General features: G+C 38.3%; 2 protein-coding genes and 1 pseudogene across 2 annotated transcripts; 2 read left to right on the top strand and 1 right to left on the bottom strand.

The window, feature by feature from the left end:
• On the top strand, positions 1-26,190 carry LOC143855895 (desmethyl-deoxy-podophyllotoxin synthase-like). Its single transcript, XM_077365951.1, has 3 exons — positions 1-221; positions 24,539-25,108; positions 25,468-26,190. The coding sequence occupies exons 2-3, from the start codon at positions 24,734-24,736 to the stop codon at positions 26,092-26,094; spliced, it is 1,002 nt and encodes a 333-aa protein (XP_077222066.1). The 5' UTR covers positions 1-221; positions 24,539-24,733; the 3' UTR covers positions 26,095-26,190.
• Positions 3,941-19,101, top strand: LOC143855888 (uncharacterized). Its single transcript, XM_077365945.1, has 2 exons — positions 3,941-6,558; positions 17,974-19,101. The coding sequence occupies exons 1-2, from the start codon at positions 4,581-4,583 to the stop codon at positions 18,045-18,047; spliced, it is 2,052 nt and encodes a 683-aa protein (XP_077222060.1). The 5' UTR covers positions 3,941-4,580; the 3' UTR covers positions 18,048-19,101.
• Positions 18,093-18,886, bottom strand: LOC143869916 (desmethyl-deoxy-podophyllotoxin synthase pseudogene; annotated as a pseudogene).
• Positions 26,191-27,139: the final 949 nt, after the last annotated feature.

Genomic DNA, 27,139 nt, shown 5'->3' with positions numbered 1-27,139 from the left:
CCCAAAAAAAGAAAAATTTCGTCCACCCTTTTTTTGTGGAGGATTCGGCTATATCTCTTTGAATTCTAGTGAAGGACATCCATCTCCTTCATCTTCCTTTGGTTATTATTTGAAGCGGTTCATCTCCTCCGGCGATTTGGGTTTTCTATTGCAGATTAAAAGGCTTTTCAAAGAGAATATCTTGGATCAAAAGCCTTAGAGACTTTGGATAGCGTTTGAAGGTTGGTACCCTAACTCTTTTAGAATAAGAACTAGAAACATGCTAAAGGTTAAGATTTTAGGATTTTACATGTAATCATCAAGCCCATATGATTGAATTTTCTTGTGAAATTTCAGTATGTTAAGAAAAAAATTAATATATGACATTATCTCTTTTTCGGTTGAAGGAAAATTATTTTGCTAATTAAAATCAAATTTTAATAAATTGATGGTTAAAACCCACTTTTCAAAGCAAGTATTGTAAAACTCCAAGTTTTTCCGAATCTTTTAATTCCTGAGTTAAATTCATATTAAAAAATGATTGGAAATTAAAATTTCTAGTAAGATTTGACATGTTTGGTTAGTTTTTTAATTCTTCAAAAATTGCATAGAAAAGGGTATTTTTCCAAAAATTAAATCCAAAAGTATGTCAAACAAGTCCAAAATTTCTGAAAATTTGTTTCCAGTAGTTTTTTAAGGTTTTAAGACCACAAAAAAAATTTCAAGAATTTTAGGATTAATTTAATATTTTTATAAATTACTTGGAAATTGTTTTAATTACTAAAAATAGCAAAAGACCTTTAAAATTTTGGAAACTTTTCAGAAATTAATTTCTTACATGTCTTCGTAGACTTGTGTTTTGGAATTCAGAAAAATCAGTTGTTTTCATGGATTTATAATCAAAACATTGATTTACTCATGGTGATGAATTTTGATATTAAAACCAATAACTTTCGAGATTTTTCACTTGAAACGGGTTAAGAATATTACTGAAATGTTCCAGTAAAATTTTGGTTGATTTCTGAGATGTTTTAGTATCTATTATTCATTAATATGAGCAAGTTGATAGAGAAAATAATTGATTTTCAACTCAAAGTTATGATTCTGATGAAAATGGAATCATCTGAGGCCGAAATTTGGTAGTAAAATATATTGATATTTTCTTGAAGTACCATAAAGTTTTCATAATTTTTGGATGTTATTAGATAATTTTAATGATTTTCTTTTCAAATCAGCCTGATTTGGTTAATCTCTAGAAAATAGTAAATCATAGTAAAAATACCTGAAATTTCTACTGTAACTTACTAATGTTATGAGCATATTTCAATACTATTTTGAGCCGAATTGGACTATATTTAGTATAGGTTGCTTTGGAACATCGGTAAATTGCCTAAATTGATAAAAATCATTAAAAATTAGCTATAATTCGTAAAATCCTGAAAAATTTCAGAACATCAAAATTTTCCATAAATATCATAATCCTTAAGTTACTGAATTAAATATCCTTAAAAATCACTAGGAGTCTTCACAACCTGCTGTTTTGGGCAAAATTTTAACATCCAAAATCTCAAGTTCTAGGTTCAAGGATTGAAAACTTAGAAATCATACTCTAGGTTCCCTGGAATGACTTTTAGATCCAAACTTCACAAAAATAATAAAAATACAACTTAAGTCCATTGCATTAGATTTAGGTTCATATGGCATACGTCACTTCAAGTCAATTCAATCAATCTAACTCAACTCAAATCAAGTATCATCAATCTCATAAAATATCAAAAATACTCATAGAGGCATATAGGCATGTAGTTGGATGTAGGATGCACTCCTGGCCTGCATGAGTATAAATTGTAAACGACGAAAATAAATCAAATAAATCATCTAGGATTCCCTCAACTTAGTTTTTTAAGAGAACTTTCACATAGATTGAATCAAACCAAATTAAGATAATCAAAAGATACATCTAAGAACCACATTGAAATTAGATCATTTAAGATGCATGTCTCGTAGTTCGCACATCAAGAGAGTTTAAATGAGCATTTTAAAAGAAATTTAAGTGAGTTGATTTTTGAAATTGAAGACCGGATGACCGGACGAGAAAGGTGCATATAGTGTATTCATCATACCTTTTATTCTTGTAATCAGGTAACAGATCTAGACTTCTAGGATCGCAGATCATTGCGGTGTCACTTATGGGTCCTAGGTCTCTTACCTAAGTGGCGACTCTGGTCATCTCTTTGGTGCGAAATTCATATTGCCTTTGTAGTCCCAAGTTCACAGAAAAGAAATACTTTAATAAAAACTCATAAACCAGTAAAGAGTAATTCAAATCCAAGCCACCCTCGTGGGTCGTGAAGGGACCTCCTCCCGGATCGGGTTTCACAGTCATTAAAAACTATATAGATATGAATTATTTAGGGGCCAAATGGTAAAAGTATATAAGAGAGAGTGAGGAAAAAATCAGCAACTAAAAAAATAATTCTCTTTTTTCTCTTGCTATATTGTAGTAGATATGAGGAAAGTGCTTATGAGCTCGAGCTCAAAAACTCATAAGGGCCCACATTTTTTGGGTGATCCAAAGCATTCGTTTGAAAGGCCCTTACATGGATAGTGTGCCTACAACAGATCAGGTCCATAGAATCATCATAACCCTTCCATTCGTGGAGAGAAAAAATGGGCAAATTTGTTTCTCAATATGAATCACCGTAAGGGTTATGACTTGTGGAGGTTTAGAATGGATGGCTAGAAATTTGTCATTAAATATATTGAATGGTTAGGATTATGGTATGGAGATGGTTTGTTAGGAACACCTTGTCTATGTGAGGTCTTATAGAATGAATGGGTTAGATGAGTCAGACAACATGGAGATGGTGTATTTATAGAGCTCTAGCTTAGCCTGAGCAAGCCACTGTAAACACACCATCTCCATGTTGTTTTTCATGGACATTTCAGAATAAGTTGGCGTCCCAACATCAAAGATCCTAATTCATGTTACTTAACCAGCTCTAGCTATTACAATTCCTAAGAAGCTATTAGAAGAGAATTTAAGTGTAAAACAAGGATAAACCATGGTCGTGCCGAAATCACTAGCCTTCTGAAAACCCCTACTTTCCTCCTCTTCTTCACTGTGTTGTCCACCGTCGATCGAACTGCCAAGGATAACAAAGCCCAGATATAAAAAGCAGCCCGCTTGCCAATCCACTGTGGGACTAATAGATGAATGGCTCAGCTCATTGACTAAGTGCTCCCCACACTATCCTTCTCCACACCATACTTTTTCATAGGGGTGTCAATGGAGCCAGACGGTCCGATGGAGCGTTTGAATCCGAACGTTAATGAACGGGATCTAAACATATGAATAGGATCGATGGGCATATTTCGGATCATCAAATATGGGATCCGAAAAATTTTGGATTGCGTATGGGCACTCCACAGATGCCCATTGGAGAGTCACGATCCGAAATGTTTTGCAAAAATACCATTCAAATTTTGTTAATGCTAACTGTTTTATGAAGGGTATTTTGGTCAACACCTCTCTTATCACTTAATGAAAGGGGTTTTAGGGTAATTTATTCGTTGATAATAGTTATACATTATATTCGTGTATGTAAATTTGATTAGTTTTATTGTTTACAAGCATTATTTTAGACACAGATTAAACATAGATAAATTTTTAATTTAGTTGAAGAAAATGTATAGAGACACTAATAGTGGACTGCCATTTTAACTCTTTTTAAAAAAAAATCAATTGTTTACTTAGCTTAGTGGGACATAATAGGACACTCTGATGTACGGTCCGATTTAAAATGGATCGTGATCATGAAGTGGAAAGTAGGATACAAAGAACCGACCCGACTAAGACCCGACCGATAAGGAGTTTGAATGGATCGTGACATAGGTGGATCCGTTGACACCCTGCTTTTTCATGTGCGACAATACTTTTTCTGTTTCAGGGTTGAGAACGAGGAGGGAAAGCAAAGAAAGATTTTGATTTTTCTTCAATAATATCCCATTTGTCTCGAAAAGGTCCGTAACGATCAGTTCTCCTATCGTTCTCCACTTTGATCTTTCCCCTCCTGCTATTCATACAAATGAAATTGAACTTCTAAATCTCACGATTTCTTCCTATTGAACTCAATATAATATTCATTTGCTTTGATTTTTCGACTGGATGAATACCCATTTCTCATTTGTGAGTAGAACCCATACTTCAAAGTCTCTGTTTTTTATGATATCCAATGGTTTGAAATCTCTTCTGCTGAAAACATTTCAACCCTAGAAACTTTATTTTCAGACCCTTTGATATTTATGGAAAATTGGTTCATAAGTCTCTATCTAGTTGATGGATACCCATTTCTTATATGTGAATACTGGCCATGAGAAACATATTTTTAGACCCTCTGATAGTTTTCAACCCTCAGTTTATTTGATGGCTTCCCCCATTTCTAATTTGTGAATAAAACCCATGTTTCAAATCCCGTTATTGATGACGATTTAGAAGCACTGAAGTGTTTTAGGATGTCTGTTTTACTATGATAAACCTCATCTCGATACCCACTGATGTTCTTGAAAGATTGATTCTTAATCCTCTCTCTCTTTGATGAATGTTGAAGGCGTGCTCAGCTGTTAGTTTCAACATGACAAACCTCATTTCAAGATCCTCTGATGGTTTTGTAAGGTTGGGTTTCAACCCTCTAATGTTCTCTCTTGTCCCAGAAAACCCTGTCGTTAGGCCCACAATACATATGTTTCTTGGGATTAGGGATCTGATGCCTTTGACATCTAGTCATCTCTCCGAGTATAACGATCACCGTTCACTTCCTTATATTCCCAAAACAAGGAATTTCAAGTCTTTGCGAATGCCTTGTTTTTCCAAGGAAGAAAAACTTACTTCCATGTCCCTTGGATACTTGAGAACAATAAGCCCAATGTATACAATCCATGATGTCTTGGGGATAAGCACATATTATCTGCCACAACGTTGTTTTTCGACATTCTTTGATTTAATGAAGGAAAAGGCCAACTCGACGCCTTACAGTAGTTTGGGAAGAAGGGGTTTGGTTACTCTTCCATTGCCCCATCGCACGATTCCTGAACCCAAAGGCCAAGATCTTGACTTTGTGAACATCACTCACAGCCATCTCATCAACACTGATTGGGCTAAACTCAATGCATTTTCTTCTAGTCTTACACCCTTCAGAATTAAACATATTCTCTTGAAAATCCAAAAAGACCATGTACTTTCTCTTGAATTCTTCAATTGGGTTGAACTTGAAAGACCCAATATACACACTCTTGAAACCCATTCTATAATCCTTCACATACTCACAAAGGCAAAGAAGTTTAGAATTGCCGAGTCGCTTTTGAAGAAAACAGTAATACCTAAAACTGCAGGTTCCGTTTCAGAACTCTTCGATGCCATTCTCTACTCGTACCGCCTATGCTATTCATCACCGCATGTCTTTGACTGTCTCTTCAAAACATATGCGCATTTGAAAAAATTTAGAAATGCCACCGATACTTTCTGTCGAATGAAAGATTATGGTTTTCTCCCAACTATTGAATCTTGCAATGCATATATTAGCTCTTTGCTTGACCTACATAGATCGGATATCATTCTAGCTTTTTATAGGGAAATTCATCGTTGTCGGATTTCTCCGAATGTTTATACTCTGAATATGGTTATTTGTGCTCTTTGTAACTCGGGGAAACTTGAAAAGGCTACAGAGGTGTTTAGGGGGATGGAGGATATTGGTTGTATACCCACAGTTGCATCTTTTAATACATTGATTGCTGGAAATTGTAAGCAAGGGCTATTGAGTTCAGCCATGAAGCTTAAGACCGTGATGCTAAGGAATGGTTTGCATCCAAATGTCATCACATATAACACACTTGTCCATGGGTTCTGCAAGGCAGGAAAATTGCACGATGCAAATAAGATTTTTAGTGAGATGAAAGCCATGAATGTGGCTCCTAATACTGTTACTTACAATACTTTGATAGATGGGTATAGTCAACTGAGTAACAGTGAGATGGGTGCAAGGCTTTATGAGGAGATGTTAAGGAATGAGGTTAAGGTTGATATACTTACATACAATGCACTTATCTTGGGGCTCTGCAAAGAGGGAAAGACAAAGAAGGCCTCATATTTGGTAAAAGAACTCGATAGAGAGAATCTAATCCCTAATGCTTCAACATATTCTGCTCTTATTAGTGGGCAATGCAAGAGGCAGAACTCTGAGCGCGCATTTCAGCTTTATAAGGGCATGAAAAAAAGTAGGTGTAATCCGAATGCTGATACTTTTAAGATGCTGATATCTACTTTCTGCAAGAATGAAGATTTTGAGGGAGCTGTCCAAGTTTTCCTGGAAATGTTGGAGATATCAGTGGCTCCTGATTTGACCCTTCTGGTTGAGCTTTTTGACGGTCTCTGCAAGTGTGGAAAAGGCAAGGTGGCCATGGAGCTGTGCATGGAGGTGGAAGGGAGACACCTTATGCCCGTTGGTTTTGATAAGGTTGGGATTTTGTATCTCAATTGCAGAATGAAAGCTAAAGAAAATGGAGATAGACAACTGAATAGTGGTAAATCTTTTCTTTTTGAGCCTAAAACACACTATATATCACTTATTGCTGTGATAGTGCTCATTCGTAAATAGATTTGTTCTTTTTGTCAAAGATTACAGATACCATCGGAAGGTTGCTGTAGATAACTTGTTAATATTTCATATATATGAGCACTCTGTGTGAAGTTATGGGCAAGTACTTATAGATTGGATGCTGTACATGTTTCATTTTCTCTTCGAATGTGAACATAAATAAAATCTGCAAGATCGATATCATAATTACCACATCCAGTTATACACACACACGCGCGCGCGCGCGCACACACACAGATATATATATATATATATATATATATATATATATATATATATAAGATAAATGGTATCTGAGCTAGACCACACACATATACATATACATATATATATATATATATATATATATATATATATATATATATATATATATATATATATATATATATATGTATATTGTTGTGCTTGCTACCACTATTTCTTCGTATCTTTTTTTAGGCTGCTTTCTAATGATGAGTTCTTTGGCTGCGCTCACACAGTGTTTCCCTAGTTGACATACTTGTTTTTGTTGGAGAGATTCAATTCCATCCTCCTTTGCATTTACATGAGGTGTTACTTCTTTGTACATCTTTTGATAGTCCTCTTTGACTATCTTTCTGCCTTGAACGTACTTTTCAGTTGCTGCCGTTGTTGTTTATACTTGTCATCTTATGAATTCAGACAAGGATTGCTTATGGAAAAGTCTTAAGAGTCTGTCGGCTATACAAGAGATATTTTTTTTGAAAGTTTTTTTTTTTTTTTTTTTTTCAAATTTTGTGTGTGTTTGGCCGTTGCTATCTAAGAGAATTAGCTTTGCAAGAACATTAAACTTTTCTCTTGAGGTAGGCTTATGTATTTTTTTTCTGAATAGTGGATAAGATTTATTCAAAAAGGAGGGGCAACATATAAAGCGTGGACTGATGTCCCACAAAGACTACAAATAGTAACAGAATACAAAGACACTCCCTAGACCAAGGGGGAGCGTAAAAAAAAAATGATAAAGCAGGGCGTTGAACTCCCTCTCTTGCTACCTTATCTATCCTTTCATTGGCCTACCGCTAACATGGCAAAAGGCAATGTCCCTCAGGCGATCCAACATCATCAATCAGATCAACAAATCTCCAAGGGACTCTATTTGGGAATCTCAACGAAAGATGTTCTTGGAGTCATTCAATGATTAATGGCCCAAGGGGAAGTTCAAGCCCACACCTTATCATCGCCATGAGCTCAGCCAAGTAATGGTCAATAACTCCAAGAACTACATTGATTGAACATGCTTACCTGTTTTAAATTTCAAACTATTAGCAAAAACTCATCGATGGCATATTTCTCTCTTTTGAATCCAAAAATGGTGCTCAGGTGACTTGTTACTGTACATTTTCTCAAGGGTACATTTTTTGTTGAAATACTTATAAGAAGGTGAACTAGATCGAGAAACTTGATTCACTTCTACTCATGAAATTAATTAGTGCAGTGATAACAGTTTTATTAAAAAACAGCAGATACTACAGCAGGGACAAGGTGTCCCTAGAAATGTATACATCATTAAAACGGAAACCCCTTACATCCATACACCGACCCTTAAGGTTCCAGCCTCCTTTCTTCCTATAGTTAGTTGCAGTGTTTAAAAACGCGGATGTGACGCGTAATGCGGCCAAGGAAAATCCTTGTCGACTCAGTGCGGACGCGTCCAAGAATGCGGTTGACGCGATCGACGCAGTCATAACTTGGGAGAGTCAATGGAGTTTATTGACTCTGTGGGGCAAAACGCGGAATGCGGATGTGGTGTAACGCGGAATGCGGCCAAGGCGAAAGGGAGTTGACTCGAGCGAGTTCCTTGTCGAGTCAAGGAGTTTTTAAACACTGGTTAGTTGTCACGAGCTATTCCAATTGGATGAACTCTGCTCCTTCAGCCAGTCTGTCTGCTTGTTCGTTTGCCGACCTCCTATGGTGAAACTTGGTGTGAATTCTCAAGCAAATGTCTCTTATCTCTGATATTATATCTGCTAATTTCCAAGGGTGGTTTGATTTTCTACTAGGCCAAGCTAGAGCATTTGTAGTCTCCTTCGATGATGAAAGGAACTTGGTCATCATGCTTTTCTGTCTTTGTTCTTCAATGAAATTGTACGACGCAATCAGATACTGGATTGCACGACGCAATGCCATACATTTGTCTGCAACATGCACATTATTTTGGTGAGAGGCACAAAACTCTTTATGATTATAGTTCTTCGGCAATGCATTTGGCAATAGCCTAGGTTCCAAAAGAGTAATAAGCTTATTCTGCACAATTAAGCTTGTTCCTAACCTTGCTCAAAGGTGTTTGTTTTTGAGCAAAAGATAACTAAATTAAAAGAGAGAAAGATTGCAAATTAAGTCATAGGACAAGAATTGTGTTATGTGCATATAATTATGGTGCATGTGTTACAGTTGATTAGGCACGTAACAGATTGCCCCAACATATAAGGAATCCTGCAAGGTCCCCGATTTGGCCATTCGATCTGTAGGATGTTTGACGCTCTTTGGATTATGGACAAAAGAAAGAAATCTGTCATCATACATCCCACAAATTTCATCTAAAAACCTCGCTAATCTCCAAGGACCTAACACTCTTGCCTTGAGCCCAAGAAATAACATTAGAGGAATCAACTTCCACCTCCAACTTAACCTCCCATCTACTCCCTAAAGATGCTCATGCTGGTGGATAGCCGGAACCTTGGCCTCCGTGGAGTCTGTTAATCTGATCAGACCTGAAAACACATAAATGCTGACGATATAACCTTGCTTAAAGGTAATCACAAATTAGTAAATTCTCTCCTTAGACGATTCGACCTCTGTTACTGCTGCGACGATGATGAATCTTTGAGTCTGTAACATGGCCACATTAGTGCTACTCTCCTTATCTAATTGACCTCATTTTTTCCACTGGATCCGGTCTTCTTACCCCTAGAATTCTCTGCAACACCAATGTGGAAATCATACTCAATTTGACTTCTAGCTTGAACTAACCCAGTGCATGCCTAGAGAGCGTTGACCCAAAAATGCTATTGCACCCCAATAGATTGTAGAGATTTTATATGGTATGAGAGAGTTGACCTAAAAATATTATTGCATCCCAACAAATTCTAGAGATTTTATATGATATGTGGGCTTGAATTTTAATGTAAAAATTCCCTTAAAAAATAAAGTAGGGTCCACCTATTTAGATGAATTGTTGTTCCCCGCTGTAGATAGACCGTGCTCCAAAAATCTTCTCCATAGGATGATCCTAACCCTTAGATATTTGGTGTAAAACAAACAACTCAAAAAGTCGAAAAAACATCGTATAAAAATCTTCACTAATTCTGGTTAGATAAGTGGTGTTTTGCTTCCCCTCTAAAGGATATATTTTCGGATTTAATTGTTGCTTCCTCTGGAAAGGAGGCCTTGGTTCGAGATTGTTTCTTGCACTTTGGGAACAAGATGAAATGGGTTCCTTCTTTTAGAAGGAATTTTTTCGACAGGGAGGTACCTGCAGTGACTAGACTCTTTGAGCTTCTTGAAGGATGCTATATAAAGCGAGACGAATCTAATGTAAGAATATGGGTGTGGCACTCTTCTGGGGAGTTTTCGGCGAAGTCCTTCTATAATCATTTAGTTTCTGGTCCCCTTCTCTAAAGATTGCTAGGATTTGGTCCATCCAAGTTCCCCCTAGGGTTGCTATTTTTGGTTGGGCTTCCATTCAAAAACGCGTTCAGACGGTTGATTTCTTAAGGAAGAGACAAATGTTAATTATCAATCATTGTTTTCTTTGTGTTGAGGATGGAGAATCGGCTAACCATGTCTCTTTACATTGCAAGGTGGCTAGGGAAGTTTGGGGAAGTGTGTTGAAGAGGTTTGATACTCTTGGGTCTTTCCGGAGGAAATTTTTCAGGCGTCTGATAGTTGGTTTTTCAATTCGTGGAGAAGTAAGGGCAAAATTTTGCGGCTTATATCATTTTTAGCGGTGTTATGGATGATTTGGAAGGAAAGAAATGATAGAATTTTTAAGGGATCGGTTTGGAGTGCTTCTTACTTTCCATCTAAGGCGACGACGCTTACTATTTTTTGGGCAACCGCCGGAGAGTGGCTTCGTTATCGATGGCTCTAGTCTTGGCAATCCGGGACCGGTCAGCATCAGAGGGTTGTTGCGGGATGAGATGGGTGAGGTTAAATGGTCTTTTGCAGGTCCTTTGGGTATTAATGTATTATCGATTCAAATGTGGCGGAAGTTAGCGCGGTGCACCATGGGATTGAACTATTGGAGGGGGAGAATTTTGATCGTATAGTGGTTGAAGGGGACTCTATCAATGTTATCCGTGGGCTTTCTGGATCACATCCATTTCCTTGGCATTTTGTGGATTATTTCAATGAGATTAGAGATATTGTTGGGTCCTGTGCTGCATCTAATCTCCATGTTAGAAGATCGGCCAACGGGGCGGCTGACTGTCTTGCTAGAAGGGGTGTTCATTTGGCATCCTTGGAGCAATATGATTTTCTTCATCCTCGAGCGGTCATCTTTGTGTATTGTAATTATTGGTGTTTCTGTACATTATGTGTATCTTTGACCATTGCGGTCCAATTAATGAATTTTTGACCATTAAAAAAAAAAAATCTTCACAAATTGAATAGTTAGGATAATCTAAATAGGTGGGGCCTACACTCTACTTCTTTGGGGCTTGTACATATATGTATATTTTTCTATATACGTACAAAGATAAACTCTTTGCAACATAAAACTACAAAGTGCAAGCCATATAACAAAGACGGCAAAACACTCTGCCATTTCTCTCTTTCCACCATGGGCCACCTTCAGTAACTAGTGCAGAGACCAAGAAAGATTCCTATGGAATTATTGAAATTTGCAGTGGGTTTCAATGTGGCCTATTTGTTTTCATCGTGTAATAATTATTTACTGTGATTAGCACCACAAGGTTTAGGTTAGAGGAAATTCATGGTAAGTTTGATAGGATCCTCGAAAATATAATCAAAGAGCACAAATAGAAGAAGGTGATAAAGAATAACAAAAAGGAAGATGATCACGTGGACTTGGTTGATGTTCTTCCAAGACATCAAGTGCATGGCAACCTCGACTGTCCTCTCACAATTGACAACATGAAAGCCATCATCTTGGTATGTATGTTTTTCTAGTGACTAGGCAATGCAATGCTTTGAAGGACTAAACCCAGTAACTTTATAGACTCCCTTTTATTTCCTTGGTTAATCAAACAGAAAAAAATAGAATTTTGACTTTCATTCCTTTAGTTTCCTTAGCTACATCAAACAAAGAAAATCTACTTTCAACTCTATTTCAACTCCTCTTTCACTTCATTGGAAATTCCACTTCATAGTACTTTCTGAAATATTAAACACAACCTGTCTTATGTTCACTTCTTAACCTGAGCTCTTTATGACAACTACTACCGAGCTACATGAAGAAGGATGTGAGTCCTATGAAGGAGGAGGTTGTGAAGAACAATCGAGGCTTGCATTTTTCAATAATTGGATTTAGCTAACAATTTAGGCAATATACCCATTTTTTTCATATTCTACAACAGATTCTCTCTCTCTCTCTCATCCTAGATGAGTTGAACTTTTTTTTTTGAATGGTAGATGAGTTGAACTTTTCAATTGAAAATAAAATTTAGACATGATACTCTATACTTCTACTATTGCATCAATATCATTTAGTTTCTTACTAACCGTCGCTAAAGAGTTACAAATAGACATCAGAAAAATCTGTCGCTATAAACTGTCCATAGCGACAGAACAATGGCAATGGATTTTTTTCCGTCACAATAAGGTGTTTTTCTTCTAGTGACTTATCTACAGCACATTTTCATAGCATAAGAGGGCCAACTCTAGTAGGAAATAGTGTATGGTCACAAACGTAACAAGTCATTAATGGTGGTTCATTTGCAATTTTCTCTTTTAGGACAGGTGGCATACTTGTAATTGAGAAATGCAGTGAGGGCATTCTTGTAATGTGAGTAGTCTAGGCTTGGGCCCCAATATAAATGGCCTTTTTTTTTAAATTTTGGGGGGACTTTTTGGCTGAGATTTGAATTGTAAGAGCTAGGATTCAAGCTTTGGGAGAGAGAAATCACTTGTAAAAGGAACTTTGAAGGTTGTTTGAAGGGAATTCCTGCTCAAGAAGGCCTTCCACTCCATCTATTCTCAGTTTTGAGCTTTAAACTGGGCTAAGTTTTCTTTTACTGTTATCTTCATTGAAATTCGATAAAGAATCAGTTCATCTATGTTTTTCTCATCTTCTTATGTTTTTCTATCCATTTCAGCACATTTTCTGCATTTTCTGCAAATTCCAGGAACATACTGGTTTTAGTACTGTTTTGATCAGTTTTTGTGTTCAATCAAAGGTGGGACCCACTATTCCTTACTAGGAACCCATTGTGCCATGTGTGCATGCCGAAATGTGAGCTGCAATTTTTCTTTTCGACTTCAAGAAGATAAATATAGGGAAATGATGTATGCACCCGCTTTTCTTCTCCGGGCAACCCCTTTGTAGTTTAAGCGCCCCATTGGATCCACATCACTTATCGTTTCTTTAATTTTGCATTTTGAGTGCAGTTATAAATGTAGTTGGGTGGCGTAGATCCAATGGGTAGTAGTGCAACTTGGTCCGGGCTCAATCTGAACTTGAGGGGTTCAACCCAATTTTAGCTTAGGTTGAGTTGGCATTTCCAAATGTTGGGTTGGGTGAGGGTTGGGAAAAGACAACCCGATTTAATAATGGGTTGGGCTAGGGTTGAGGCCTTGGGCAACCTGATCCTATCCGAACCCAATGGCTGTCCTAATTTTATCGTTATTTTCAAAATTGTTGGAAAAGTTGCCTTGTTGCCCACCACCACTAGTTACCTGTTATAATTAGGTTTTCCAATTGTGGTGGTAAGGCAAAATGTGAAAGTGTTTTTTTAGATTTTGTAAAACCTAAGATATAAAATAGGAGCAGACGGCTATTCATGGAGATTCTTGTTTTAGAAAATATTCTCAAAAGGATGAAAATGATGATCTCTAATGAAGAGAGAGGGCTTTCATCAATGACCCGACGCACAAGGAGCTGTCGGGAGATCTTCTCCGCAAACAGTGGAAATCATTCAAGTTAGAGGCTCAAGAATGCCCCTTTACTTTGTACAGGCTCTGTGGGACTGGCTCGGTCAAATATACCCATTCGCCACTATATAAACACCCTTTCTTCAAATTCATGTTGAGTGAGGAAAGGGCCGAGAGGAGGCTGAATTGGGAAGCTAACAAGATAGTAGGCATCCGGCTGGTGGAAGAAACGATTGCTAGCAGAAAAAACCTGGAATACCTGGATCGGATTCCGGAGGAATTACTCAGTGAAATGCTGGATTTCCAAATCCGGCACATCATGGAAGAGTTGGAGAAATGCTTGGCATAGTTACTTTCAAGATCTCTGTGGGAAGATCGCAAAGATTAGAAATCGTTATTGCCTTTTGGAATCAGTAGGAGGGGGTTAGGTATTTCAGGTCTATAGCTGTGGAAGCATTTCTTGATGATTCACAGGTGTTCTTGGTTCATGGTGGTGCCAGAGTTTTTGGGGTGGAGTTTTGTATGGTATAAAGAAAAAGTCAATCTATGGTATCTATAGCTAAAAGTGGTTCTGTGGGTACTTTTGTTTTGTTCTTTTGGTTTAGGGTACACCCTAACCTATCATACTATGCAAAAGCATGAGGGGACTCATGGTCATGGTTTTAAATTTCGAGCGAAATTTTGGATTTCGGTGAGGATCGAAACCGAAATGTACCGAAACGAAATTGTTCGAAATTTCGAAAATTCCGGGAATTTCATCGAAATTTGTTACAAAATAATAGTTTTTTATTCTGTCAAAAATTTTCAAACGAAATTACCGAAATTTCGTTTGAGTGAAATTTCGTCCCAAAATTACGGCGTAATTTTTGGTACCTAATTTTGTCCGAAATTTCGGGATTTCAGCTGAAATTTCGGTTTCGGATAAGCCCGAAATTTTAGCCAAAACCGAAATTTAAAACCATGCTCATGGTCCCCAGTGTAATCCCCATGTAATTTTCATGGTATGAATACAATTGTCAATCTAAGATATAAAATGGCAAGGGGGGGCATTTTTCTCTTAGGGGGCGGGAGGCTCTTTGTGTGGAAGTTGCAAAGAGGAGGCAAGAGAGAGAAGAAGAGAAGGGATAGAGAAAGAGGGGATAATAGAGTTTCTTCTCAGGGTTTTCTTCTCGAGTTTTCTCTTGGGATTTTTTCTCGACGTTCACTTGTGTATGATCTTGGTTGAGAGGACAAATAAAGGGTTCTGGTTTGCAGGTTTGCGGGTTAATCCCATTGTAATCCTTGTAATTTTGCTTTCTCATGGTGAAGACTGTGTTCTCGCCCGTGGATGTAGGCATCTTGGCCGAACCACGTAAAATCTAGGTGTTCATCTTGTGGCTTGCGTTTATCCTTTTACTTTTTCGTGTATTTATGCACGATGAGATCCGACGGATTTCTCAACAAGTGGAATCAGAGCTCAGGTTGAAGCGATCGTCCTTGGGCCGTAGTTGGAGCGATCGTGGGTGTTGTTCGACCACAATTAGAGTGATTGTAAGAGGTAGAAAGATTGTTCGAGGGATTCTCGTTCGAGGTGAAGCTCCACAACGAGGGTGATATGAGATGATGGTAAAATCAGTTTCTACCCAGTTTAACATTGACAGGTTTGATGGAAATAGTAGTTTCACCCTTGGTAGATGAGGGTGAAGGACATCCTTGCTCAACAAGGCCTGGCTAAGGCGTTGAAGGGAAAGGATACGAAAACAAAGAAGATAAAGGATACCGATTGTGGCAGATTGTATTGTCTGGTTGGGGACATAATGACTAGCGTTCATAAGATCTCGATGGCTAGTTGGAAGCAGAGTGGTGACGTGTGCACGCATAGGGTCTCTAGCGCAGTTAGTGTAGAGATGAGTTTCTAGGTTGCAGACGATTGTGAGGAGGTGATGGTACCTGCGATGGGGATGATGGATCGGGATCCCTCTCTATGGTTGATTGGGTGAGTCAGCGGTTGGCAACTACACATGTACATTGGCTGCGTTGATCGAGTGAGGTGGAGTCAAAACTTGAATGATTCGAGGGTGTGTAGCTGGCACTTCGGAAGGCCAATGATTGTTTGTGGCGACAACAAATCGATGACGACATCAATGGAAAATCTTCAGTTGGCTGGGAAACAAGCCAAGGTGGAGATTGTTTGGAAAGTTACCTTGTTTCGTACCACCTCTAGTTACCTAAAATAATTAGGTTTTCTAATTGTGGTGGGAAGGCAGAACATGAAAGTATGTTTTTTTAGGTTTTGTAAAACCTAAGATATGAAAAGCTAGAGGGAGGCTTTTTCTCTTGGGGGTGGGAGGTTCTTTGTGTGGTGGCTGCAAAAGGAGGGGCAAGAGAGAGAAAGAAGAGAAGGGAGAGAGATAGAGAAGAAGAAGAGAGTTTCTTCTCGGGGTTTTCTTCTCAGGTTTTCTCTTGGGATTTTTCTCGGGGTTCTCTTGTTTACAGTCTTGGTTGAGAAGATCGTGTTCTCACCCGTGGATGTGGGCATCTTGGCCGAATCACGTAAAATCTAGGTGTTCATCTTGTGGCTTGTGTTTATCTTTTTTACTTTTCCGTTTATTTGTATACGGTCAGATTGGGATTGGATTTGTCTGGCAGATTTTCTCAACAAAAATCTTAGGGTCATGTTTTTTTTTTTTGGTATTTTATCTATTTTTCCTCGGCCCAATCAAACTGATTTGGAAAATCATGTTAGATGGGTTGGGTTAGCGTTGAGTGTTTAGACGCGGGACTGGGTTAGGGTTGACCCTCTTCGACTCGAGGCTCGGTTTGGGTCGGGTTAGGGCTGGGGTAATGCTACCTTGGGTTGCACTGGGGTTGGCCTCAAACCGATCTAACACGGCTTCAGTTGCACCCCTACTATTGGGGTACCCTTACGTCTAGGTTTTTGTTGCATTACTTAAAATATAAAAGCATACATGCAATGTGTGTGTGTGTGTGTGTGTGCGCACGCGCGCGCGCGCGAATTTTGTTCAACAGTAAAGATGATCTGCCCATTCATCACCACTATTTGATTGGAGGCAAATGAACACAATCCTACATATAAGAAACTCACATGGTCTAATGTAAATTGTCTTAATAATATCTACTTTACCTCCCTACTAGTTTTTTACCTATTCAAAGAGTACAGATGTTTGTGATGGAATATTTCTTGATGTTAATGAACAAGACATCTCTTTGTTGACACTATCTTCTCCGTGTTTGTGTGTGTGAAACTCTCAGGATGTAGAAAATATTGATAAGAATCATTTACATGTCACTATCACATAACTTGAAAGCATGAATCACCTGAACTGTACAAATCAAACTTCTTTATTCTTAAAAAAGCATGCTAAATTCAAAACCCATCTGGAAAATGAGGGGTTGCGATTAAGTTTAGGTTAGCTTTTCTTGCTAGAGTTATGCCAAAGTTCTCACTCATGTCCAAATCCTCTGCTTTCATCTCATGAGGGAGTTTCCAATCAAAGAAATAGAGAAGGTTGGCAAGGGCTAACTCAGTAGAAGCTAGTCCAAAATAGATACCAGGACAACCCCTCCTTCCCGCCCCAAATGGGATAAATTCAAAGTTCTGCCCCTTGAAATCGATAGAATTATGAGAAAACCTCTCTGGCTCAAACTCTTCAGGGTTCTCCCAATGTCTTGGATCTCTTCCCATTGCCCATGAATTCACAAGAACCCTAGTCTTCTTGGGTATCTCATAGCCATTGATTTCACATCTCTCAGTTGATTCTCTAGGAACTAGCAATGGAAGAGGAGGGCACAGCCTCATAATCTCCTTGATAACTAGTTTTAAGTAGCTCAATTCATCAATTTCACTCTCTGCTATATTGTCCTTTCCTTTGAAAACCTTTCTTACCTCTGCCTGTGCTTTCTCCATCACTCTAGGTTTTCTCATTAGCGCTACCATTGCCCATTCCATGATAGTTGATGAGGTCTCAGTCCCCGCTGCGAACATGTCCTGTAAAGAGAATAAATACATTGATTTCACACAACCAACCAATGCTTTATTGGCTGTATCAGTGATTAAAATCCTAATACAATCAAGGAATTAGCTAAATTTTTTGAGAAGGTGATGGTTTTAGTTTTTATCTCTAGTCTTTTCCTTTTCAATTTGTTTTGTGATTGAGTTTCAAGTTCAGTTTTTATTTCTACTTCTCTTGACAACAACAACAAAAAGTTCTAAGGTTGTTATTGGGTTTCAAGTTCAGTTTTTATTTCTAATTTCTCTTGCCCTATCTGTTAGGAAACATACATACCAAGATGACTGCTTTTATGTTGTCGTCTGTGAGAGGAAATTCAAGGTCTCCATGCTCTTGAAGTCTTAGAAGAACATCAACCAAATCCTCTTCAACTTCCTCCTTATTAGTCTTCATCAGCTGCTTCTCTCTGTGTTCTTTGATGATGTTGTCCAGGATCCTATCGAACACCCGATGGAGCCTCTTTAACCTAAACTTTGTTCCCATAATCACACTTACGAATTTTAAAGAAGGGAAAAAATCAGTTACATTTAACCCCCCTGCATATTCCAATGCTGCCTTGACTGCTGTTATGAATCTTTCTTGGTCCCCACACTTGTTACCAAAGGCTGCCCTCGATGTTATGTTGTTTGTCAATGAGATGAGCATCTTGGTGAGGTTAACTGTCGACCCATTTACTGATGAAATGGATTGAACGAGATTTGATACCTCTTCTTCCCTCACTTGGTAAAACGATTTGACACGGTTGGGACTTAAGAGCTCCAAAATGCAAATCTTTCGAAGTTGTCTCCAATAGTCCCCATACGGAGCAAAGACAAGGTCCTTACGATTATACAATACTATATCTGGGAGAAACAACTCGGGCCTGCTTGAGAATTTCAGATCATGAGTCTTCATGATCTCTCTAGCAACTTCAGGTGAGGAGATTACAATTGTAGAGACCTGGCCAAGCTTGAGGTGCATAAGAGGTCCATGCTTCTTGGCTAAGTCCCTAAGGGCATGATGTGGTTGTGAACCTAGCAAGTGGTGCATGCTACCTATGATGGGTAGCTTCGATGGCCCTGGAGGCAATTTTGGAATTGGGTTTTTAGTCTTGAATCTCTTTCTCACTTTCATCAACATGAACATGAAGAGAAGGAATGTGAGGAGCAGAGGAAAGGATGGTAAGTGGACTTCCATGGGTGAGAGGAGAGAAGTTGCAGTGTATTTTGATGTCTTTGTTATTGGACTCGTAGTTATGTTGATGCGAAGAGTTATATCTTTTTATGTATACTGAATCTGATGGGGTTCAAAGAGCATATCCCCACTGCGGGATCCTACTCATATAGTACAAATATATATTCTTAGTATATTTTATTGAGGGAAATGACATCAGCACAACCATGTTTTAATAATTGAACAGACCAGCTTGCCTTTTTCTGTTTTAATGATCTTCTGTTTCTGGAACTGTATTAACCTTTTGCCAACTCTTTAAATACTAAAAGATAAGATGCGTTAGTGAAAATATCAAAACATGGTTGTGCTGATATCATTTCCCTTTATTAAAGGTAGTTTTAGTTAGCGTTTTTGAACTCAGATTCTGGATGAGAACTCGGTAATAATCAAAGGGAGTCGACTTTGGCGAGTCTTTGATTGACACAGTTAATTTTTAGGGAAAAATATAGATACACTCCTTCAACTATGGCCAAATTCCACTTCTAACCCAGTGGTATCAAAGGTACCAAAGACACCCCCTCAGTTTTCAATAATGCTTGTTATGTGACGGGGTGGACGGGAACGAAGAAATTGTCAGGGGGCGTCTTTGATGAATTTTGAACTATAGGGTGAAAAGTCAGGATTCTATTTAAAAATGTCTTTGATGAATTTTGAACTATAGGGTGAAAAGTAAGGGTGTCTACTTAAAATGTCAGAAAGTTGAGGGGGTGTCTTTGGTACTTTCGATACCACGGGTTAGAAATGGAATTGGCGCTAGTTGACGGGGTGTATCTGTATTTTCCCCTAATTTTTATTAACTTGGGCAAGGGGTTATGATTGAATTGATAGGAAAAAACTCAAAACTCGGTCGAACTCGGCCAAGGTAAGAGGGATGAGTCGACTTGGACAAGTTGATGAATTACGTGGGGAGTTTTTAAACAGTGGTTTCAATATAACACATTGATATTCAAAATAGTAGATTGTTCTATGTTGTGTTTATGACAGTAGAAAAAAATTCAGTAGTAGTCCCATATGATGTAAACATCCATTTATGATTGGACATCATCATTTTTTTTTTCTTGCCTAGATCAGCAAGGAATCTATTAAAGCGAAAAGCAAGATTACAAAAAAATGGGATCAAGGTACAAGTGCCAAACGACAGAAGAACAACACAATGGCAAAGGAGAAGGAGAAATTACCAAGGAGAAAGATCATAAAAAAATGATACTTAGGCACCTTGTTTATGTCTTCAGCGATGAGTGGGCAGATTTTCTTATGAATTCAAAGAAGACCTTAAGGCTCTACCAGTGTTGATTTTTTAAAGGGAAATGATAAATGCGCCTCTTTTCATTACTTGGGACAGCCAACTGCAGTGTACGTGGGATTTGACGTGGCAATCAAATCCGTTGAACCCTTCCCATGCGAAGTACAACAGCCTCGTTGAAGTCATAGATACACTGCAGCTGGGTGTCCCAAGTAATGAAAAGGGGCGGATATATCACTTCCCTTTTTTAATAGATCAGTTAGCCAATTACGAGGAAGAGGATTCCAATTCACTTGGCTATTCTTTGGGTTTGTCAAGTGAATTGTGAAACTCAGACCAACTCCACTGAAAATTGTAGACAATTTTATCTTTCCCATTCTTGATAATCCAAAGGATTGGATATATTGAAAGTTAGGTCAGTATTCGATTTCTTTAGAAGAAATATCTTGTGGTTCTGGACTTGGAGATTTTGTTCTATTGGAGTCTCGAGTCTTTTTGCAAGAAAGCCTTGTTGGAAAGCCAAGAGGTTTTTTAGCTAAAGCATTGGAAGGCCCATGGAAACTTTTGGCATTATTATGGAAATCAGATACCTCATTGGCTGAGGCTGGCGAATGAGCAAGCAGACAAGATGGCGATAGGCGGCAAAATCGTTTTGTTACTTGTTACATTCATGCATTAAATTACGAAATAACAACTTCAAACCGTCCTCACCTGTCTCACTAGGCAAAAGAATCTCGAGAAGAATCATGAATAGAAATCCCACTCACCTGTCTCACTAGGCAAAAGAATCTAGAGAAGAATCATGTATAGAAATCTGACAGTTTGACTATATTTTTTAGGGAAAATTACATTTACACCCCCTCTAGTTTCTGACACATCCACATCCCCCGCTATAGTTTAAAACGTGACAAATACACCCCTGTAGTTTCAATTTGTTTAAGGTTTGCCCCCTCAGCTGAAGGTTCGTCCATAGATTGAAGGGTTAGGATGATCCGATGGAGCTGATTTTTTGGGCACACCCTATCTATGTCAGGACCCATCAAATGAACGCTTTGGATCATCCAAATAATGTGGGCCCACATTATTTGGATGATTTTTTGGTAGTGTTTGGATTCTGGTATGGGCCCACATTATTTGGATGATCCAAAGCGTTCATTTGATAGGTCCTGACATAGATAGGGTGTGCCCAAAAAATCAGCTCCATCGGATCATTCTAACCCTTCAATCTATGGACGAACCTTCAGGTGAGGGGGCAAACCTTAAACAAATTGAAACTTAGGGGATGTATTTGTCACGTTTTAAACTATAGGGGTGGAAGTGGATATGTCAGAAACTAGAGGGGGTGTAAATGTAATTATCCCTATTTTTTATGATACTGAAATCAACCATGAGCATTGAGTATATTTTTTATGATACTGTAATCAACCATGAGCATTGAGTGAATGTTTTCTGATGGGAAAAGAGATGATATGTGATAATCTTCAAGCCAAATATCGAACCATAGCAATGCCATTTCTGGTTTTCAATTATCCATTTTTGGTAATAAAATGCTCTCCATGTAATACATCCATGGAAGGTAGACTAAGCTTGCTAAATGGGCAGAGAATGAAGGAACTCTTCATTAATGAATGGGGATCAAACATAATTATGAGTCACACCATGTCACCCCAACTTCAATAAACCCACCATATTATCGCCTTTGATGCTAGGTGTAAAAGGTTATATTTCACTGATCTTGGATGATTGCAATTAACCCTGACAAGTATTGATATAGAAAACTAAAAGGGATCAACATAGAAAACAAAGATAAGTAGGGAAAGAGATAATCCAAATCTAGCCTGGTATTCTAATCTAGCTTAGTTGCCAAATCAGACGATCTAATGACGTGATCAGGTGATCTCATATACGGTAATATACATCTTGAAACATATGTAGATTTAAAATTGATAATGAATTTGATTACAATAAAATTTCCTCAATAAGAAATGAATTAGAATCTATCAGTTTAATATGTACTGTCAAAGATTTGTGATAGATGTTCGCAGAAGGTAATAACTGATTCATGTTAGTGAAGATGTTGAAGTTGTCACTTGGAACATGAGCCACGAAATTGGGGAACGAAAGCCAATAGATCATGATAGAACGCTGCTTAACAGTAAAGGTGTTCCTCGATGGGCAAGTACTCATGGGCTGGATTTAGATACTGATCCTCACGGGTCTGAGTCACTATGGACTAAAGTTGCAATGGGCATGAGTAAGCCTCGATGGGTGAGTAACCTTGGGCCAATTTCGTGTACCGATTCTTGTGGAAACTAGATTTATTCATTCATGCATGCGCCACTAGAGTTAACTAGAAAAAGTGGGGTTGCCACGAACAACTCCAAAATCTACAAAACTAGTGAATCAAAGTAGGGAAAGCTTGGGTTTTCATCGTGGCAACTCCATTTCACGACTCACTTTTGAAGGAGGAAACAACCCACTTTTTTTAGCACATTTAGGGGCCGTTTGGATTCGCAGATTTTAGAATCTAGGATTTCCTCAAAATCGTAGATGGGAGACGAGAGAAGCAGGAGACCAGCCGTTGTTTTCTGATTTCTCACCCTTCTTTCTATCAGTAAGAGAGTGGGAGATCATCCCTTGTTTCTAGGTTTTAGAAATCTCAGGATGGGGGAGAGGTTTCTAAAACCTGGATTTTTTACTTAAAATCCAATATTCTAAAGAAAAGTGAAATGGACTGTCTCCTTCTTCTCTTGTCACCCATCCAGGATTTTGAGGAAATCCAAGATTCTAAAATCCACGTATCCAAACGGCCCCTTAGTGTAGCAACACCAGGTTTCTAGTTACTTATTATAGACATATTTTAAATAGCGTAGAAGCTTAAAAGAGAGTGATTTACATTTTGGAAGACACTTCCAAAATGGGATTTCGTTTCAAAAATAAAGATGAAAGTGAAATGAAATTGACCACCCATTTGGTCATTTTGATGCAGGGAGCGTGGAGCAACAACACAAGCAGCAACTAAAATAATCTCGTGGGGGTTTAAAATCCATGCCAAGGTTTGCAAAAAAAATCCAATATAACACGTGAAAGGACCCTATCTCCTTCACCCACACGAAAGAGCCAATGCTCTCTTCACAAGTGATTTCTCAAAAATAAACTTTAACACGTGAAAGGACCCAATCTCCTTCACCCACACGAAAGAGCCAATGCTCTCTTCATAAGTGATTTCCGAAAAATAAACTTTATTCAATCTATATCTTTCTTTCCTCATGCCATTACATTATAGAGAGCCAAAACCTAAGACTAGCGACCCTAAATGCTTGCCTAACCATTATTCTCAATCTTCTAACTAAAGCAACATAAATAAAAAGTAGAAACATAACTAAAATATTCCTAAAATAGTAATCCCGTAATACAGCTATACCATATCCGTAAAATGCCTATAGACAAATCACGTCCAAATCGCGTAATCTTGGGCTCTTTAGATAGGTAATCGAAATTTTTTTCTTAAAACACCAAATCAGGCCAAAAGAACAAGATTTGATGCCAAAAAAAATACTACAAATAAAATGACGAAAATAGAAAATAAAAAATAAAAGCCTTGTTCAACGCCACGCGTTCCGCATCACATTTTTAGTGTTTTTTTGTATTTTTTTTGGCATTTTGCGGGGATTTGAGCTTGCTTCCTTATATTCATAGGCATGTCTCATAACATAATGTTTTGTCTATTTTTACAGAACTGATGTCCGTTTTGCTAAGAAGCCCTCTTACATTTATATAGTTTAAAATACCTAGGGGCCGTGCCCATAGCAACCCAAGACTTTTCATTTATTTGATTTCTATTGGAGCATGTTCTGCAACCATTATAAAAATGGTTTCCACCTATTTTGTAGGTGCATGAATGAGAAAAGTAGGAAAATCCTGAAAATCTTGTTCGGGCTCTACGGCCCAGTAGAGTTCGTTTCCATTTTTCACATTTTTGCTGAGACCGGATGATGAGATTCTGCAAAGCGACTCTGAGTGAGCTTCTGCAGATTCTCATTAGTTCGTTTCTACCCGAACCTTACAGGGAGAATGAGAAGCTATGCCGAACATTTCATCATGGATGATTAAAATATTGTTTGAAAAACACTTCTAAAATGGATTTGCATTAGGGGCCATGGAACCTACCCATCATAGGTAGTTTGCACCACTTGCTAGGCTCACTACCACATCACTCCCTTAGAGATTTAGCCAACAAGTATGGACCCCTAATGCACCTCAAATTTGGTCAGATTTCCACTGTAGTAATCTCCTCCCCCGAACTTGCTAAAGAGATCATGAAGACCCATGATCTCAACTTCTCCACAAGACCTGATCTCCTTGTCGTACAGATCACAACGTACGGATGTAAGGATGTAGTCTTTTGTCCCTACGGCGCTTACTGGAGACAACTCCGAAAGATTTGCATTTTGGAACTATTAAGTGCCAAGCGGGTTCAATCGTATCACAAAGTGAGGGAAGAAGAGGTATCAAATCTCATCCGATCCATAGCGTTGGCAAATGAACCGACAATTAACCTAACCAATATGCTTATGTCCTTAACCAACAACATAACATCAAGGGCCACCTTTAGTAGTTACAAGTGTGGAGATCAAGAAAGATTCATATCCGCGCTCAAGGAAGCATTGGAATTCGCAGTGGGATTCAGTGTTGCCGATTTGTTTCCGTCGCTGAAATTTTTAAGTGTGATTAGCGGAACAAAGTTTAGATTACAGAGGATTTTTCGGAAGTTTGATGGGATCTTGGAGGACATCATCAAACAACACAGAGAGAAGAAGCTGATGAAGAGTGATGAGGAGGTACATGAAGAGGAGGATTTGGTTGATGTTCTTCTAAGACTTCAAGAGCATGGAGACTTTGAATTTCCTCTCACAACCAACAATATAAAAGCAGTCATCCTGGTATGTATTTTTTTGTAATTGACTAGGCAATGTGTTATTTCAAAGGATTGAACCTTGGAAATTTTTGTTGCTATTGTCGTCTTGTATTACTGCTTTTGTTTCTTATATTGAAATGTTAGAGGAAATAGTAAATAAAGGAAAAAAAAAGAAGTGAAGTGATATATTCTCCCCCTTTTCTTCCCTGGGCCATCTTCCTCTAGTGTACTACGACTACTCTTGTACACTATAAGGTGGTGAATATAGTATTTCTCAAAAATTAAAGTCAACACACTCTAAAAAAGTTCAGTATATGATGGTTTTAATCATTCTATAAAGATTTGTTCCGTTCTTTGAAATAACTGTATCTATTCCCTTTACAGGACATGTTCGGGGCGGGGACTGAGACTTCATCAACTGTCATGGTATGGGCTATGGCACAGCTAATGAGAAACCCAAGAAAAATGGAGAAAGCACAAGAAGAGGTGAGAAAGTTTCGAAGAGGAAAGGAGAAGATACTAGAGAGTGACATTGGTGAATTAAGCTACTTAAAACTTGTTATCAATGAGACTATGAGGTTGTGCCCTCCTCTTCCATTGTTAGTTCCTAGAGAATCAATGGAGAAGTGTGAGATCAATGGATATGAGATACCCAAGAAGACAAGGGTTCTTGTCAATTCATGGGCACTATCAAGAGATCCAAGATATTGGGAAAACCCTGAAATGTTTGAGCCAGAAAGGTTTTCTCGTAATTCTATCGATTTCAAGGGGCAAGACTTCGAATTTATCCCATTTGGGGCAGGAAGGAGAGGTTGCCCTGGTATGTTGTTTCGACTAGCTACCATTGAGTTAGCCCTTTCCAACCTTCTCTACCACTTTCATTGGAAACTTCCACATGGGATGAAGGCAGAGAATTTGGACATGAGAGAGGCTTTCGGCTTAACTTCAGCAAGAAGAACTAGCCTAAACTTAGTTGCAACACCTCATTTCCCCATCGTCCATTTAGTTTAGCATGCTTGTTAAGGAGGAATAAAGGAGTTTAATTTGTAATGTTCATGTACTTATGGGTAGTTTAAGTGAATTGAAAGCATGAAATGAAAGAGAATGATTCCAACAAAATTGAAGTTCTTGATAAGGCCTCTCTCATTTCCAATTGAGCTCAGCACGCTTCCCTTTTTTTGTTTGTTGCGTATGTCGTCACGATGGAGGACCCGTGCCCATTTTGCTAGGAACCTTCATTTAAAATTAAGAGCCGCTATTCTTGCGAAGCCAATTATGAATTTAATTAATGTTGAAAAGGAAACGAAAGAGATCCCGGGTCTTCTTATATTATATTTAAGGATTTGCTAGGCAATTTTGCAAAAAGCCATTTCACAACTCACTTTTTCAGGAGAGAACAGCCAATTCAGATGAATTAATTAAGAAATATCTGCTTCTAGGTGTTTGTTCTCTCCTGAAACTTTTTACAAAAGGGCAATGATAAATTCGCACCCTCTGTAGGATATTTCGCACCCCTGTAACGTGATTTGACGTTAAAAAGCATTGAAGTCTGCCACATACCCCCTTTAAAGGGGTGCGAATTATCCTGCAGGATGCGAATTTATCATCGCCCTTTACAAAATTGCCTAGCAAATCCCCTATTTTTATGAGTTTAAGAACCAAACGAAATAATATATAACTGGGAAAAATGAAATTTCTAAGGGCATGTTTGGCTACCATGAATTTTTTTCCTGAAATATTAGCTTTCCCAATGGTGACAGACAGTGGAAAAGGGATATATGAGTAGCTCACCTTTAAGTCTCTCCTTCTCCGATCCGATCCACGCCTCTCTCCCCACTTGACTAGAGAAAATAATTTATCATAAAAGAAATTCATGTTTGCCAAACATGGTCTAAGGGTTCGGTTGGATTGCCAGAATCAGGTGCTAGAATCGCCATCCTATTCCGATTCCATCGGATTCTGACTTTTGTTTAAAAAAATGAACCGAATCAAGGGAGGCGGAAATGAGACCAAGGCGGAATTAAAGAAGAAAATGCCGGAATCTGTCTCTCACCCG

Source organism: Tasmannia lanceolata, unplaced genomic scaffold (assembly GCF_043159265.1).
Source record: "Tasmannia lanceolata isolate RefF3 unplaced genomic scaffold, GAP_Taslan_0.1 ptg000003l, whole genome shotgun sequence".
Classification (NCBI taxonomy): domain Eukaryota; kingdom Viridiplantae; phylum Streptophyta; class Magnoliopsida; order Canellales; family Winteraceae; genus Tasmannia; species Tasmannia lanceolata.
This window is presented reverse-complemented; position numbering and strand designations above follow the sequence as displayed.